Below are 17296 nucleotides of genomic sequence, written 5' to 3'. Positions count from 1 at the left end.
TTTATGAGGAATACCTGGAATATTAATATATGACAACGTTTCATTTTAAAGATGTTGAAGAATAACAACCCGTGGGGTCAAAAATGACCCCACGGGTGCATCTAAGGGTTATTGTTATAAAGTGTAATATTCTTCAGGAGGTTAAAAAAGAAAAAGAAAAAGATAAATCGTGCACTTTGAAAGTCTTAATAGCAAGCTCATGTGACGGCTTCACAAAATGCACGGCAGGCAGTTTGATGACCTGGTGGACCTGCTTCAGAACAGGCTTATTTTCAGTATTCAGACTTTGAAGGGACACTGCAGTCCGCCGTTCCTCACTGATCCCTGCTGAGGGCTCATGGCTATTTATGAAAGGTATTAATATTGAACAAAGAAAACCTGCATAAAATCACATGTTCAGTAAGCAACCCTATACAGTCAGAATGACATGATTTAACCAGTGGAAAATAGACATTTCCAGTTTGTATTTTAATAAAAATCTATAAATTTTGACTCTTTTCTCGAAGTGCATTATGACTTTTTACTTTTATGGCCCCAATACTCGTCCGTACTAACACTGAATATGAAAATGGACGTCTGCTTCCAGTGAAACTTGTGTTTCACCACTTTTACATCATGTTTGATGAGATGTACGTCAAACCAGTGCCAATTGCAGAAACGCCACCGGTCAAGTGACGGGGGTGAGAGGGTCAGGAAAACATTTCATTAGCTGTAAATTAAAACCCGACGAGATGAAATCGTTCCCCCCGATGAAATGTTTTGAATGGACTCCTTCCTCCGTTCCCTCTGCGTCGCCGAGCAGCTGACGCCGCGACAGACGAGGCTCTCAACCCCGAGTCAGACCTCTGTTAGCGCCGTTAGCTTAGCTCGCCTCGTTATCTGCAGCTGCTCCTTCAGATCAGCTTTTTTTTTTTTTTTTTTTCCCTGCCAACAAACGACGACCAGCTGAAGCTTCTGGGGAGTTTAACCCGGTTCGTTCGGTAACCTGTCGGTAAATCATCAGTGTGAGTTTGGGGGGGGGGGGGGGACGAGAAGCAGAGTGTCACAGCTATTTTCACATTAAAAGGTTTACAGGTACAATTTTTTTAGTCAAAACACTTCAGGCTGTTCAGGAGTGAAACTTTAAATCTGTCAGACGAAGCCAAACTGTGGGTCTATAAAACTTTTCACACTGATTTTTGAGACTGTTTTGACTTTTTAACATTTTGAAACGAAAGTTTGATGAAGAACTGGCGAGAAAAAATAAAATCAGCAACTGGGACAGCTGAGGTTTTTCAGACCACCGACTCCACGGTTCCCCTCTGACCTCTGACCTCTGACCTGCTGCCTCACAGACGCCTCACCTGGAACCCGCCCCCCCCCCCCCCCCCCACACACACACTGACACTCTCTGCTGGCGTCCAAGCCCGACGCGCTGACACCACAACGTCTGCGAAACAAGCTTCTTTGAGGACGATGTCTGTTTCCACGGAAACGGGAGAGGCACTGAAAACGACGCCGCGACGTGGGCCTGATGCTTTGGCTTGTTTCATTATCATTACAGCGACTGTCCACTATGAAACGGCCCGAGTCCAGAACAACAGAGAGTCACTCTGGAGGCCATTGTTGTTATTGTCCATCTACTGAGCATGTGCAGGGGAACCAGCTACCAGAACAGTGGTACGTGTACATGGACCGTCGCAGGAAACGTCTCACCTCGAGTCAAAGCGAAACTACATGGCGCAGTAACGTAGAGCAAGAGTGTGTGTGTGTGTGTGTGTGTGTGTGTGTGTGTGTGTGTCGGGGGGGTGGGGGGTGGGGGGTGCTGGCCTCAGTGAAACATTCCTGCGTGCTGACTGCTGCAACACATGGGAACCATTACGCCGAGGAGGACTGAACCTGGAAGAGCCCAGAGACTCCGAGGAGAACGACGGCAGGTCACCGTCCAGACGTCCAAGGGAACTCCTCAAAACCACACATCAACTCGAAAGTCATCAAAGTTGGCAATCTAATCATGGCAACACCGAAATAAAGTGGAAACACAAGCAAACAAACAAAAAAAAAAAACAGTTTGGGCCTAGTTTACACAACTTTCATTGTGTTTTGAGCGGTCATCACAAAAATAACTGAGCACAGAAATTGAACCACTGGAAGAAATATCCAAGTGTAATACTCAAAGTCGCAATGGAGTAATCCCCAAACAGAAAAATTAGAATATAATATCCAGAAAACCAATTCACATCGAAACGTCCAGAAAATAAACTGGCATCGAAAATTAAGCACCGACGTCAAATATTCCAAAACCAAGATTCTGAAAATCATCAAACATACATAAAATATTCCAGAAAACATGAAATATCGTCACTGAAATAAGTCAGAGATATTGAGGAAATAAAAGAAAAGTTACTATAAATCATAAATCAACAAGATAGAAGCTCCAGAAGAGAAGAGGAACAAACAGATCATCTGAACACTGAAACTGTAGAAACGTTCATAAATTAAACAAGAGCAAATCCAGAAAAAAGTGACGGAAATAGAAAACTCAGTTAAGAATCAAGAAGGACAAGATATAATCCCACAAAACAAAACTTCCTAATGGTCTCTAGTTACATTCAGTGTTAATACTAAAATGCTCAAACGTGAAATCCAGAGATGGAACGCATAGAAAAGAACAAATAGAAACTTCGAGAAAGTGAAAGAAAAAAAAAAAAAAAGGAACATTAAAGTGAAAAAAGTCTGGAAGTGATGAAGACTTTTGACAGAGGACCGAAGTTTGAGTTGTGTTGTTGTGTGTCAAGATGAGTGGGGTCAGTATCCCCCCCCCCCCCCCCAGGTAGACGGGGTCCCGGTCTGACTCTGTTTCCGCTCTATTTTCTATTTCCAGCAGCTGTCGGTGGAGAAACAGCAGAGCTCAGCTGTGCTGCCATCAATCAAACTGAGCCGCCGCTGCACAGGCCACGCCCCCTGGGCATGGAGGCCACGCCACATGGGCCTGGAGACCACGCCCACCTGCAGGGATGCCACGCCCTTACAAACTCTGGTTTCACTCTTTCAGGCATAATTCTGATTTCTGTTTTTGTTTTTTTCTTTACCACGTCTCCTTGTTGTAAAGCTTAAAGTTCACAACTAGTACTTCTACATCTAACGACCTAACGAAGCATCTCGACTGGAAAAGGAAAACATGTCTAAACGTCTCCAATTAGCCTTTGTAGATCTTCAACGTGTCCTCAAAGGTCTTTGAGGAGACCTGAACGATGTCAACATCTCAACGCTACCCTTTAAATCTACATTCAAGAGAAAGAAATCCCTTAAAACTATCCTCAGAAAACTTCATCTTGACCTTAAAATAGTACAAACGTCTCCCTCTATGCATGAATGCATAAAACCTCAACAACCTGGTGTAGATAGGGACTGAAAAAAGCACATTTAAGAGGTCGTTTACGGCCTAATGACCAATGAGGAGCTGCTGAAGGTGTAAAAGACGTCAGCATCTCATCAACAACTGCTAATCCAGAACTAAAGAGTTCGTAGGGAATTGAAAATCCCATAACCTCTTATTTTGAGCATCACTATTGTGATCTTACATACGAGATAGACAATACGTTGTCATATTCTTATTTGTTGTATGATTATGAACAGAATGAGCACGACACTGGAGTCGCATTGGACCTAAAGTGCCGGTAGAAAAATCTGAACGACTGATTTGACTTTCTTCACGCTTTCTATCAAAACGGCAACATAATATTTGTTTTGCAGAGAAAGCAAGCGTCCAAACAAGGCGGAATATCTCCAAAGACATCCAGGGAGGGTTTATGAAACTCCTCTGGAAACGTTCTAGAAAAGACGTCAACGAGCCTCCATTGACTCGGATTTCTGTTCAGGAAAAACCATCTTTTATTTTGACGAAGAGGTTTATATTGGAAAGAAAGTAAATCCCTGAGGGACTTCTCTAACCTCAAAATCTACTCCAAAAACTTTCAAACTGGGTTCAAAAACTCTGCGGTGAGTCTAGAAAGAGACCTGAATGATCCAGAAGAACTGAAAACAAACATCTTAAAGGCTCCTGAAGCCAACTGGTGGCGTTCAAGTGACGCTTCCAAACAGCTTTATTCCTTAATAAATGTCCAAAATCCACCGAAACACAAGACTTCCAGACCTTCACTACATCCCTGGAATCTTCTGCACAACCTCTAAAAAGCAACAGCAGATGATCGGACAGTTGTTCTGGAAGCTCTGGGAGGTTTCTGGATTTATAATCACGGCGCCAGAAAAAAAAGAGACTTTCTTTTAAATCTGGAAATGATGAAACATGAGTGATTACCATGTGTTTCCATTTACAGGAAATGAAACATGTTGGAAATCATTAATCCGACCACAGAGAGAGAGAGAGAGAGAGAGAGAGAGAGAGAGAGAGAGAGAGAGAGAGAGAGAGAGAGAGAGAGAGAGAGAGAGAGAGAGAGAGAGAGAGCGAGAGAGGCCTGTTTAGTAACACATTTATGAACGCTTGTTCCTGTCAGAATAAAAAGCTGAACTCTCCTCGTGCCGCTGACATGCTTTTAATCTAAAAACTGACTTTATAAACAGAATGCGAGTGTTGTCACACTGAACATCTCGCAGTAAAGTTCACTCTATTACTTATTACATTCAATTCCTTTGGTGATGATGTCATTTATTAATGCCGAGACAAAAAAAGCCAATTTTTCTTACTGCTGAAGCTGTTTGGTGCGTCACACTACTTTCAAGTATTGTGGTAATTAAATGAAAAGCCCCATGAGGTGTAATACTGTGCGTAAAGACGGTGCGTAAAAAAAACGCTCTCCAAAGCGCAGCGGCCGCGCGCGACTCACCGATGGACACCAGCTTGATGTGCTCGCGCTCCAGGAACTCCAGCGCCACCGACACGTTCTCCAGCTTCATCTGCCTGAAGTTGGGCCTGGAGTGGTACTTCCTGTACATCTTCTTCTGGCTCAGCACCTCCAGCAGCCCGATCAGCTTCAGCCCGTCGCTCAGGTCCTTCTGCAGGTCCGCGATGCGCCGGTTGAGCACCTTCAGGTGCTCGTTGCACCAGCGCGTGAACGTGTTCTGCTGGATCTTCTTCCAGGGCGCGTCCTCGGCCAGGTCCTTCTCCGTGGCGGGCATCTCCTCCTCCTCCAGCTCGTCCTCCGCGGCGCACAGCTCTGCGCCGCCCTGGAAGAAGAGCTGCGGCTCCAGGAAGCCGCCGCTGCTCATCATGGTGCCGCGGAGGTCCGGAGAGAGGGGAGGGGGGGAGAGAAGGAGAGAGAAGGAGAGACGGGCAAGGAACAAAGACGGGAGAGGGACGGAGGGGAGGACAGGCGGAGACGGGAGGCGCGCCAGCAGGGGATGGCTCCGCTGAAGTTTGGATGATCCAGGGGGAGTGACTCCTCACTGGACTCGGAGGATCCAGATCCAGAGAGGGGGGGTGATCTCCTCGGAAGTCGGGAGGATTCCAGAGGGGGAGTGACTCCTCAGTTGAAGTTTGGATGACCCAGTAACTCCGCTCCTCTCGGTCTCTCCTGCGTCTTTTACGCGCAGAGGGCGACGCTCCGGGTTTAGGGTTCCCTTCGTCTCCGGACGGACTCGCCCCTTCGGTCCCGGGGTTCGGTGGCGCGCGGGCGGCGGCCTGGAGAGCGGAGCAAGCGGGACTGTGGAGCTCTGCGGGGCTGCGGGAGGTTTAAAAAGCTCGGCGTCACTCCGCAGGACTCTCAGGAATGCCGCTGCCATGACCATATACTACTGCGGGCCGCCATCCTCCGTGGCCCCGCACAGATACGGCGGCCGCAGCGCATTGGACCACGGCGGGGCAGGGGGGCGGGGTCACACCGGGACCCCCCACCCCCTCACACACACACACACACACACACACACCGAGGGCCGAGGGCTGCAGGCCGCGGTGACACCTCGGAGTATTTATAGAGACTCTAAACCCGGGAGAGACTCTGGGAGGTGGAGGTGTGGAAAAGCAGCACATAAACCGAGAGTGTCGTCATCTCAGGCCGGCCAATCAGATCACGCGCAAACAACCCCAAAAAAAGTTGATTTATACACTCGGATAAGCATTACTTTTTAAAGACTATAGTAAGGCTATTAAAAGGCGTATTGGGGTGAAAATGTAACAATTTGGGAGGGTAATGGAAATAGTTCTGAAAAAAAACTGTTATGGGACACGTATGACAAAAGAAGTAAAAAAATGAAAAATTGGGAAAGTGATGGAAATGGGTCAGAAATAATGGTAAGACTATAGTAAGGCTATTAAAAGGCGTATTGGGGTGAAAATTTAACATTTTGGGAACTTTACAGTCATTGGTCCCCCCCCAAAAAACGTAAGGCAAACGTATGGCAAAAGAAGTAAAAATATGAAAAATTGGGAAAGTGATGGAAATGGGTCAGAAATGATGGTAAGACTATAGTAAGGCTATTAAAAGGCTTATTGGGGTGAAAATGAAACATTTTGGGAACTTTACAGTCATTGGTCCCCAAAAAAAAGTAAGGCAAAATAAGCAAAAATATGAAAAATTGGGAAAGTGATGGAAATGGGTCAGAATTGATGGTAAGACTATAGTAAGGCTATTAAAAGGCTTATTGGGGTGAAAATGACAAATCTGAGCCAACAGCTCAACATTTATTCAAATCAGTTTATTGTTGTCATAAATAATAAAAGGGGCACCAGAGGACCTGGAAATAGCAAATTACCAAAATGTCAGCCTTGTTTGGAAACGGGTTCATTTACGTGAGTTAATATTTGTGAGATCTGAGCACAGACTGTTACAAACCAGTGAATGTCAACAATAAATACACTTAGGCCCAACGCTCTTAATAATTCTCCTTTTTTTAATCTACCTGACTTGTCGACCTTTGACCTCTTTCCTGGACAAATATTCTGACGGCTTCAACATCAAAGCGTTGACCGAACAAACACTCGGCGAACGTCAGGATAAAGTACTCTTTATTAGTCGATTCTTTTACAAAATGTAGCAGCTCAATTCAACAGGGGAAAAAAAATACAATTTGAAACAGACGTTAACATCAGGAACAAAGTTCAGAGGCAAAGAGGAGAAACATCAATGAGACGTCGTCCGGAAATCAAAGCACACAAAGACATGAAAGGCGGAAGCTCACGGACAAGAAACAGCATCGAACTGACGAGTTTAAAGAGTCGGACTTGTTAAGTCTCAGAAGGATTTCAGGCTGATCTGCGTGTCCAGGACAGCGACGTCAAGTTATACGCTACGTCATCTATGCTAATCACTAGTCCGTGCATCTATGACCAAAGCTATGCAAAAACCTTCACGTGACAGCTGATGCAACAATTACTATTTTAGCTCTCCAGTTAACACTTAAGTAGTTTTTATTTTTTATTTTTGCATTAATCTTTTTAAAGCTATGCCTATCAAGAAATACTTTTCAAACATACAAAATTATTTGTGAACTTTTAATTGGCTTGCTTGTCTTATCTTTCAATTCAACCATTCATTTACCATCAGTATTTCTTTTCAATTTTTATTTCACTTTATTAAGCTTTTATTTTACTTTATTTTACTTACATGGTGCTTTTCAACTGGTCGAACTTGTAGGACTGGTCGTTTTTAAGTGTTTAAGGTGTTCGGAGCCCAGAGTTCGAATTACGGGGGAGCTAAGGGGAGCTGAGCTCCCCTGAAAGCCTAATTTGAAAAATTTAGGGGGAGCTCTAAAAACATGCGGCATACCTATTCTACAAACTTGAGAGGTCTGATCGGAAAATAGGGCTCCCCCGAAAGCCACGTTGTAATTCGAACCCTGTCGGAGCCACTGAAAACGTAGCCTAACGAAAAAAATTGTGTCTATTGTTTCACAACAAAAACACCCAACAGCACCCTCTAGTGGTCATACATGCTATATACATAGTTTTAAAAATTTGCAGTGTAAATGCAAAACTTTTCTGAAGTAAGAACACAAAAATAATGTAGCACTAACAAGCTAAGTTGCTGATATTTTGCTAACAAATGACAAAAGTGGAACTTTGGTAAACTGAAGCTACAAACGTTTTACATTTCGATATTAACGACATACTGGGATGAGTCTCAACTTTAAAACTAAATTCTGTTTATCTTAGCCGCTACGCTAGTTGGTTTCTGCCTACAGACTTTACAGTGAGATAAATAAAAACTATCCAGGCAGAAATAAAATATTTTACTTTAGTTACGATAATCTAAACTAGAATTAATTGCTCGGTAAGAACAGTTACAATAAAGGAGAAAAGCACTAAGTTGCAACTAAGATAAGCTCAAGTGAACTCTGTCCTGGACACACAGCAGTGAAACTCCACCAGAAACGACAGACGTGAAGAGAATTCAAGATAATAACAAAAACAGTAGAAAGTCTGATAAAATAGCTGAAAAGCAGCGGAATTAAATCACGACGTTCATGCTGTCGTCAAATCTAAATCTGAATCTATAGGCTTCGTGCAAAGTTACTACGTCCCTAAATGTGACATGCAACACTGACTTTAGTTTAATAAAATAATGTCACGTTTACATCTCAATTACACCGTACATTTTCTATAATAGTATCTGGATACAAACTACTGAATTAAGGTGAAATAGTGTTTTATTCCTTATCTTTATTTCATTTTTAAACTAAAAAGTCAACTAAAATAATCGGTTTCAATATGCACTGTCAGTGTTCGAATCCGAGTAAATGACGGATGTTTATATGACAGATTATTGTTTTAAAATTAATACATTTTGCTATTATATCTGTCAAATTAAAAATGGAGTTTAAACAAGCATATTTCAATTCTTTATATAAACATTTACTTTTTTCTGAAAGAAAATCATGTTCGCAGCTATCATGTATTTTTGTTAGAAAGTCGTACGATAATATTGAAGAAAAGCTCCGTGTTATTCAAAGGAATTCTCTTAAACACGAGAACATAAACACATTTTAAAGTTTGCCACTATCAAGTGTTTGTTAATAAATCCTAACAATTACAATAATATATGAATGAAGTTCAATATCTTCACATTTCCACGTCACGTCTGCTTTTCTGATAATTATTTGAAACATTGCAGCTCATTTCAACGCAAAAGAAAGCATTTCACAGTTAATACAGAAAGAGATAGCATGCTGCTTCCTGAAAGATAGTCATAAATAGATAGATAGATGAATAAATAAATAAATAAATAAAGCAGCTAATCAGTCAGAGTCACATAAACATGTACAACTGACAGGAAACTGTCACGTTAACAAAGTTTTCTGAACATTAAAACAGGAACAAAATGGAGGTCCGGACTCACACAAAAAAAAAAAAGTAAATAAATAACTTGGAGTCAGGGTTTGGCGCAACTAAAAGTTTCGAAATTTCATATAAAAATACTTCAGGATTTTCCCATCAAATCAGAATTGAGATTTATAGTTTAATTTATCAAATACAATTTGCTAAACTGAATACAAGCACCTAATATTAGTAATTAATCATTAATTAATTACATTAAGTCATTTTTTAATCATTTTTTGTTTGTTTTTGATAGAATAGAGTCAGGTGTTCCTCAGGGACATCGTCTGTTTTTACTCATATTTCTGTTACGTTGTGTTTTGAAAATAACCGACTCACAAATCTCAGGTTATCTATTTTCAATCAGTTGTGTCAGCAACTCTCATTAACATTAGTAAAGGCGTTCCCCACGGCTCCATTTCAGGTCCTCTCCTCTTTAATCTATTTATCAGCTGTGCAAATAAAGTGTTTTTAAAATAACAGACTCAACAATGCTGTCGAATCAAAACCACGCTACAGGTGCTTCTTTGTGGCCACAGTGGACTCATATTAGGTAATAAAGGAGTCCCACAGGGCTCTATGCTGGGTCCTACCACAATCACACTATTTACACCGACATTAACGATATTCGTTGACATTCACACTTTTATATTACGGCACATTAAGCCAAGATGAAGATAAGAAATGCCCATGAAGCTACGTCGCTATCAACAAATCCTTTTCTAAACATACAAGTAACAATCTGAACGTTTTTGTTCGGGTTTTTTTTCTGCCGAGTTAGAGATTCCATACATGTAACTGTGGTAAAGGAGTTTAAAAAAATTATTCCATAATTTAATCAAATTTGATTTAGTGTTCCAAAATGTGCCAGGTATTTTTATTCATGTCGTTCCAAGCACAAAATCAGTTGTTATTGTTGTTGTTGTTGGGCTCCATAGTTACAAATACAATATAAAAAGAGCGATCTTTACAGCTGGTCTGTTTGTCGTAAAGTAGGTTCTTGCTACCCGTCTTGCTACAATTCCACAAAGGTACTAATGATCACATCCTGCTATTAATCACATTAGTTAATTCATTAAGAATGTCTAATAAAGAGTTCCTACAGGTTCTTTTACGCTTTCTTTGTCATATTAATGCCACATTTTCAGTCACAGTTAACTTTTTCACATTATTTATCAAACAAATGTCACGTGTCACAAACAAACTGTAATGTCTGTTTTTAATCACAGTTAGCTGAACTTACAACCTGATCCTACACCAAATATTTGGTCTCCACTTAAATGTAAACAAGAAATTAAAAATATAGGTTTTTTTTAAGATTGATTCTCATTTATGTACAAAAAAAATAAGGATATTTCATAAATCAAAAATTTTAAAGCTACAAAATAAGTGAATTAGGACTTGATATAATTAAGTCCAGTCTTAACATAAATTATGCTGGAGTTGTTTTGTCAGGTTTGATTGAAACTGAAACTTCGCCATTCACACAAGATTTACTCTGTTTTACAGCTTTTCTGTAAAGGACTTCAGTTCTGTTCAGATCTTTTTTACTGTTAAATGTTCAAATCAACGAAGGTGTTCCACAGGGCTCTATTCTTGGTCCTCTTATTTTCGTAGTTCCCACAGTTTTCACTTGGGAAAAGATAATCGTCTGAATGGGGCTTTTCAAGTTTAACAGCGCAGCTTTTCTTAGTCGTACAAGTTTTGCGTGAAGAAATAAATAAAAAATAAAAAAATCACTAAAATGTGCAATTTCGAGAACATTAACAAAATATTTCCCACAGTTTTCTCATGTTCTTGAAAACACTCGTGTCGCTGAACTCATTCAAAAAACTCATCAAGTAACAATAAAGCAGCAGTGCAAAAACTCCTGTTTTTCTCAAATCCAAAGAAAAACAGTTTGGGCGTAAACACAGTGAAATCAGTTCATAAATAAGCCGAGACGATTCGTCTCCAGCAAACATCATTGAAAAAAAAAAAAAAAACAGCTACAGATATTCACAGGAGTCATTTGGTTCAACAGACAATAAACGACATCTTGAAGATAGAAGATAAAAAGTCGGAAGGTAAAATAAAGCTGCTTTTGTCATCATGCTACAAACCAAAATCAGCTGTTGGAACGAGCAGGAGGTTAAATACAGAGTTCATCAAGATGGAAGCTTCAATAACGCCACAAACTTTTATCTGCTACGAGTTTTCAACTAAGAGTGCAAAAGATTCTGCTTTTTTTTTTCTTTCCCAGCACTAAAACATATAAGGCATACGACTCACTGCTGACGACACTCAGCAGCTTCACACCGAAATCCACGTTAAAAAAATGCAAAATAAAACCTACAACCTTCAGTTTGTGGATTAAATAGGGAAGTTTCACAATGTAAAGTGTGTGTAATGTAACTGTTGGGCATAAGGGGGCAGTAGAGAGTCGCTTTTTGTTCAATATTCAATCTGCAGGACAGACAAGATGCTGAAATGTCAAGACAACATGTAGACGTCATCAGAATCACGCCATGGATACTGTTTCCTGTCATCTTCAGAGTTTTTAGGATGAGAAATATTCCATACCGTAACTTTAAAGTCTCGAGATTCATTTATTCTATCCAGTTTTCTTCTTTAAATTCATGTCATTGGATCAGAAGTGAAATAAAGTACAGGGTTTGGCTGCTACATACCAGGATTCCCTCCTCAGTCGAGGGCAAAATATTGATTTTAAAACGAATAAATATCACCTTTACTCGAAATGAATCGATGTGAATAACTTTTCGTACAAAATGTCGATTTGAGGATTCTGAAGTGACTGAACTTGTTTGTGTATTGTGTTTAAAATCTGCCACAAAGTCTGCCGGATGAATTTTTTTTTAAATAATTCCCTTTTATCTTTCACTCAAATATGTCTTCATGTTATTTTCTGATATTTCAGAGGAAATAAAGAAAAATCTCACCCCCCCCCAAAAAAATACAACTTTTGCTACAATGAGAAAATGCTACGATTATGTGAAACATAGAAATTGACACATTAAATATGTTTCAGCTACATCAGCGCCTCCGGTCAGGAGACACGTCGCCATGTTTGTTGAGGTAAAAATCCAGGCGGAGGTCAGAACAAACCTTCCTTCGGGCCTCCGGTTATTTTTCAACCTTCCTGTTTCGACTTGATTCTGGACGGTGACGGTGGAAGTTTGACCTGCAGGAAGAACAAAGGGTCCGAATGGATGTTGAGGATTCCGTCTTATTGCGGTTTTTTTTTCCCTTCCGCTCGCCGGCGCCGTTCGGGTTCCGAGCGTCGCGGGCGGTGCGACAAGCAGACATCGCGGCCGGGCGATCCCGGCGGCTCGCCGTGAGGTCACCGCGTCGTCACCCTCAGGCCCGGGTCAAACTGGGGACGACCAGGACTGCGATGGCTGCCACGGCGACCGCCGCCACCGCCAGGTTCCAGCCCTCGGCGTCACTCTGCTGGGAGACGAGCAGGGGGGGGGGGGGGGGGGGAACGTTTTCAGTCCGTAATCAAACACGAAAATGTCGGAGAGGAGCGAGGACGTCTCCAGCGCTCGCTGGAACCGTTAACGAACCGTTAAATAGGAAGCGATTGTTCATGTTTCTGGTCTGAAAAAAAAAAAAAATGCAAAACAACAAAAAAAAAACCATAATAAAAAGAAGCAGGTGAAGAAATATATAGAAACTATATAATGATTAATAAATAACTACAATCTTGACCATTTGGCCAGATTATACAAACAGAAATGTTTTTTTCTAGAATAGAATAGAATAGAATAGAATAGAATAGAATTAGATTAAGAGAGCCAACAGAAGTTTCATCCTCGCCCAAAAAGCACTTTACCTAAACTTGTTCAAAGAGTCTGTAAGTCAGGTTCATCAAATGAATAAGCTGTTATTAGATATTTTCTCATATTAATTCTAATATTTTACAATGATTGGCGTGTGATTGCACTTCTAACTGGTCCGTCTTACTGTTTTTTTTTCCCATCTTACATCTCTTTATTTGGGAGATTAAAAAAAGACTAAATGTCACCACTGATGCAATTTCCGGGCCCTTGTGGGTACATCTGGGAACTACAGCCACGTATTTACGAAACAAACGGCAACGGTCAGAGTCATGGTCAATCCAATAAATCTACAGCGTGCTACCTGATAGCAGAACCTCTTTTCCATGTCGCATCCCTTTTAGGTCCCAAAATGAAGGGTGTCGGGGGTTGTCATGAAGTTTTAGAAATGATTGTTGCACAGTGATCGGGGGGGGAGGAATATGGGCAGGGGAGCTCATTTTACAGTTCTTTTTTTTTACTTTTCTTGAAGGACCTCGGTCTTTCTGGAAACGTTTACCGGAGGGGGGAAGGGGGTCGTCTCACAAGGACCGTTGATGCTCAGGAGCAAAGCAACTGTCTGGTAGAGAAAGAAGGGCGTGGCCATACCTGGTCCCCTCTAGGACGCCAGCTCCTCCCACCAGCACCAAATCAAGGCCACTATTACAATCATTCCTATGAAGGGGATGGAGAGAACAGGGGGCTCAGACGGACGAGTGCAGTTCTGGGGAGAAGACAAAAGGTAGGAGTGTCGGAGGGATGGAGAGAGGAGAAAATAAAACCATAAAATAATCCGAATAATAAAAGTCAGGAGGCGTGAGGGCGGATGGCGAGCGAGGAGCAAACGGAAACAAGTGGTGTGCAAAGGGGAGAGGGAGGAAAGACGAGCGGGTCAGGCGGCGAAGCCTATCGGAGAGAATTCGATAGTTTGCGAAACTGAAGCCACGACGAGAACACAAAAACATGAAAAGGTGAAGGGCGGGAACAAAAGAAAAGGCTCAAAGTGGTTAAAAGCAAGATGGATTTTAGAGTTGCTCACCATCTTGTCATTTAAGCATCTTTGAAAACATGAAGACTTGCGTTGGACTCAGGACATCAGCTGTGCAACAGGGAAAAGCAGCTAAAGTACAAATACGGAGGACGGGAGTGGAGGTCAGTGACTCCACGAGATGGAGCGGAAAGAACAATCGAGTGACTGTTTGCTCAAGTCTAGAAGGGGAAATTCCAAGTCAACACTGACCGAGAAAGATCAAACACAAATCAAGGCGGGAAAGTCGACTGCTCAAGTCCTGAGTCAAGGTGTTCAATTCTAAACAAGTTAAGTCTCATGTCAACAGTCATATAAAGACCCAAGACCTGAGTCAAGTCAAGTTCCAGGTAATGACAAGTGTGCCCAAGTTATGATTATCAAGACAATTCCATTTGAGAAAAGCCTGATAAATCCCAAGTCAAAGAGAGAAGTGTTTCTCAAAGTGTGTGAGTTGGTGGCACAATGTCCTAAAGGTTGAAAGTCACTGAAAGAAACGTGGAATTCTGAGGTCAACGTAAGTAAGTCGTCAGTCCCTCGTCAGTAAAACCAAACAAATCAAATATATACCGAAGCTTTTAAAAGTTTCAAGTCAGCGGACAAGTCAGGTCAGTTGACTTGTGGTTTAAGATAAATCAGTCGACCCTTGGGTTTCAAATCAATGTGGTCCTCAGTACAGACGAGCATGTCCCAAGTCAGGACACCACTTCAATTTTCAAGGCAATATGAGGCGTGTTTCAAATCAAGACAAGCAACTTCAGGCGAGTCCAGGTCATCTGATTCCCAGACAAAGGTCAGAGCCAAAGACAAGATACAGACAAATGGTAAAGACTCAAATGTTACACACATGTCCACCACCTAAAAAACAGGAATGATCCAAACACAAAGGGCCAGTAAATCCCATTTCAAGGTCGGTACATCCAAAGTAAAAGTGGAAGTAGGATTAGTTTTGTTGTGAGCATGGTCGCCCTCTCAGGTGGGAAGAAAACTCTCTGGTCCTGGCGTCTGCACACGTTTGCTCGACAGCCGAAGAAAGGTGAGTTGTGTAGAGAATACGAGAGCGGCGATAACAGACAGATGACTCTGACGAGGACAAACTGCCCCAAAGCGACACATCCACACGATCTCGAGACTGACTGCACGAGCAAAGCTGCAGGGACTGAAACCAGACAGCACAATGACCGATGAGACGTCCTGAGCGGCCGTCAGCCGGCATGCACACGGACGGACAGCATGAAGATCAGCTGGTGTCAAAGGGGAGACTTCCATGTGCTCCAAACTTACCTGGGCAAGTTTTCTATGTAAACTACATCGAAAATCCAAGCCTCAAAACATTTTAACTTTGTCTGACAGGTCATGTGATGGTCTAGATAAAGTACCAATGCCATTCTGGACCAGTTCCATAATGACACCGTTGATTCTGGTGAAAATGGAACTCTTAAGAGAAATGGAGGTAGGTCTAAAATGGACTTTGCTCTTTGATCCAATTCCAGACGTTTTTTTCTGGACTGCATTCAAGTTTAGAAATACTGATTGGACCTGTATTTCATCTGAAACCTCTGTTTCTTAACAAAGCAATTTGGTGAGTTTTTTCACATTTTTTGGAAATCTTTACCTCATTCAAAACTTGACCGATCCCAGTTTCGCATCTTTGTCTTAGCTATTGTGCGTTTTCATGGTCTACACACTGTTGGGTTGTTAAATTGTGTCTATTGGTCCTCAGTTTTAAAAGTGAGGACCAATAGATAAGGGACACTGATATGGGAGGGTATGGGAACCCCAAACAAAGGTTATGGATGGTACCGAATTTACCGTACCCAACCATTGCATTTTCTCATGTGCTTTCAGGTTCTAGATACCTCCGCTGAGGTACCTAGCACAATGTTACGTGCTCCGTTTAAGGAGGAGCTGCCGACTGGTAGTGACGATCCTCACTCTCAACAAGACTTTAATATTTGAATAGCTCAGTGGTTGCGCGGTCACTGTTGGGTAATGAGGTCACATCCCTGCGGCATTCACAACCCCGACTTACATTTTCACTGTACCCTCTATGGTGAGACCGCACTAAAGGGTTGGGTCTGAATGCAATTTATCCCACTGACCGAAACATGCAGCACAGTGGAAACGAGGCCCAAGTGCTGGTTGGACAGAATCGACTCTCGACTTCTATTCTACGCGGCAGACGGTAGAAACCCTCAGGGAAGACGAGTCATCACATTCCAATTTAGCTCATTTCTAGCAACTTGGCGTTTCCTTGAAACTTGAGTTGTTTGACGCTTTTCTACCAGCTCGAGGGAGATTCTCCCCCTAGTTTCCATTGACCCCGCCCCCGCTGCAGCGCCTGAGGATTTGACCTTTGACCCCTCACCTGTGCCTTCCGTACAGCCAGTTTCTGCAGCTCCGCCTTGCAGCGCTGCAGCTCGTCCTCCAGTGCCGCCCGCTCCCGCTGGCTGCCGTCATACAGCTGCTGCAGGGCGACGAGTTCACCTTTAAGACCGTCACACTGACACACACGCACACACACACACACACACACACACACACACACACACACACACACACACACACACACACACACACACACACACACACACGTCACTGGACTCACATTCTACCCAAAGAACCTCAAACTTGTGGACAGCCTCATCTGGACCTGGACTTGGACTCCGAGGACTGTCTCACCTGGACATGGACTCTGTCTCACCTGGACCTGGACTCTTTGGGACGTCTCCTCAGCTTGTCTCAGCTGACCCTTCAGGACGTGGATCTCCTTGCTGGACTCGTCCTGCTGGTCCGGCATCTCAGGTCCGGACCGGGACAGACTGATGTAAGGGTCTGCCTTCACCTGACGGTCCTGCTGACTGTCGCCCTGCGCGCTGACTGCCAGGTACACATCACCACACCTGCACACGGGAAACCTGTCAGGCGGGTCCTGTGGGCGGGCCCTGGGTTTGATGGACAGCTGAGCTGACCACTCACGTGTCTTGTTGCTGCTGCAGTTGCTCCACTTTGTTGCTGAGTTGCTTGTTGACAGCAGTCAGAGAGAGACACTCGTCTGTCAGAGAGGTCACCTCCTCCTTCAGGTGCGTCATCTCATCTGTTCCCATGGCAACACCGGCATCACCAGCAGCTCATTAAGCAAACCGTTTATAAATGTACTTAACAGGTGTGAAGACTTGTAAATATCGCCCTGGGTTGGTT

General features: G+C 42.7%; 1 protein-coding gene across 6 annotated transcripts in view; it reads right to left on the bottom strand.

Annotated features, from left to right (window-relative positions):
- flncb (filamin C, gamma b (actin binding protein 280)) overlaps nt 1-5844 on the bottom strand; it is a 38510-nt gene extending 32666 nt beyond the window's left edge. For all 6 annotated transcript variants that reach the window (XM_080518215.1, XM_080518219.1, XM_080518216.1 and 3 more), the window contains exon 1: nt 4827-5844. In XM_080518215.1, coding sequence (XP_080374341.1) covers nt 4827-5211 — 385 coding nt within the window. In that variant the 5' untranslated portion in view covers nt 5212-5844. The remainder of the gene's footprint in view (nt 1-4826) is intronic.
- Nucleotides 5845-17296: the final 11452 nt, after the last annotated feature.

Source organism: Blennius ocellaris, assembly GCF_963422515.1.
Source record: "Blennius ocellaris genome assembly, chromosome: 22".
Lineage (NCBI taxonomy): Eukaryota > Metazoa > Chordata > Actinopteri > Blenniiformes > Blenniidae > Blennius > Blennius ocellaris.
Note: the sequence above shows the minus strand (reverse complement) of the source record. Positions and strands in the feature narration are given on the sequence as shown.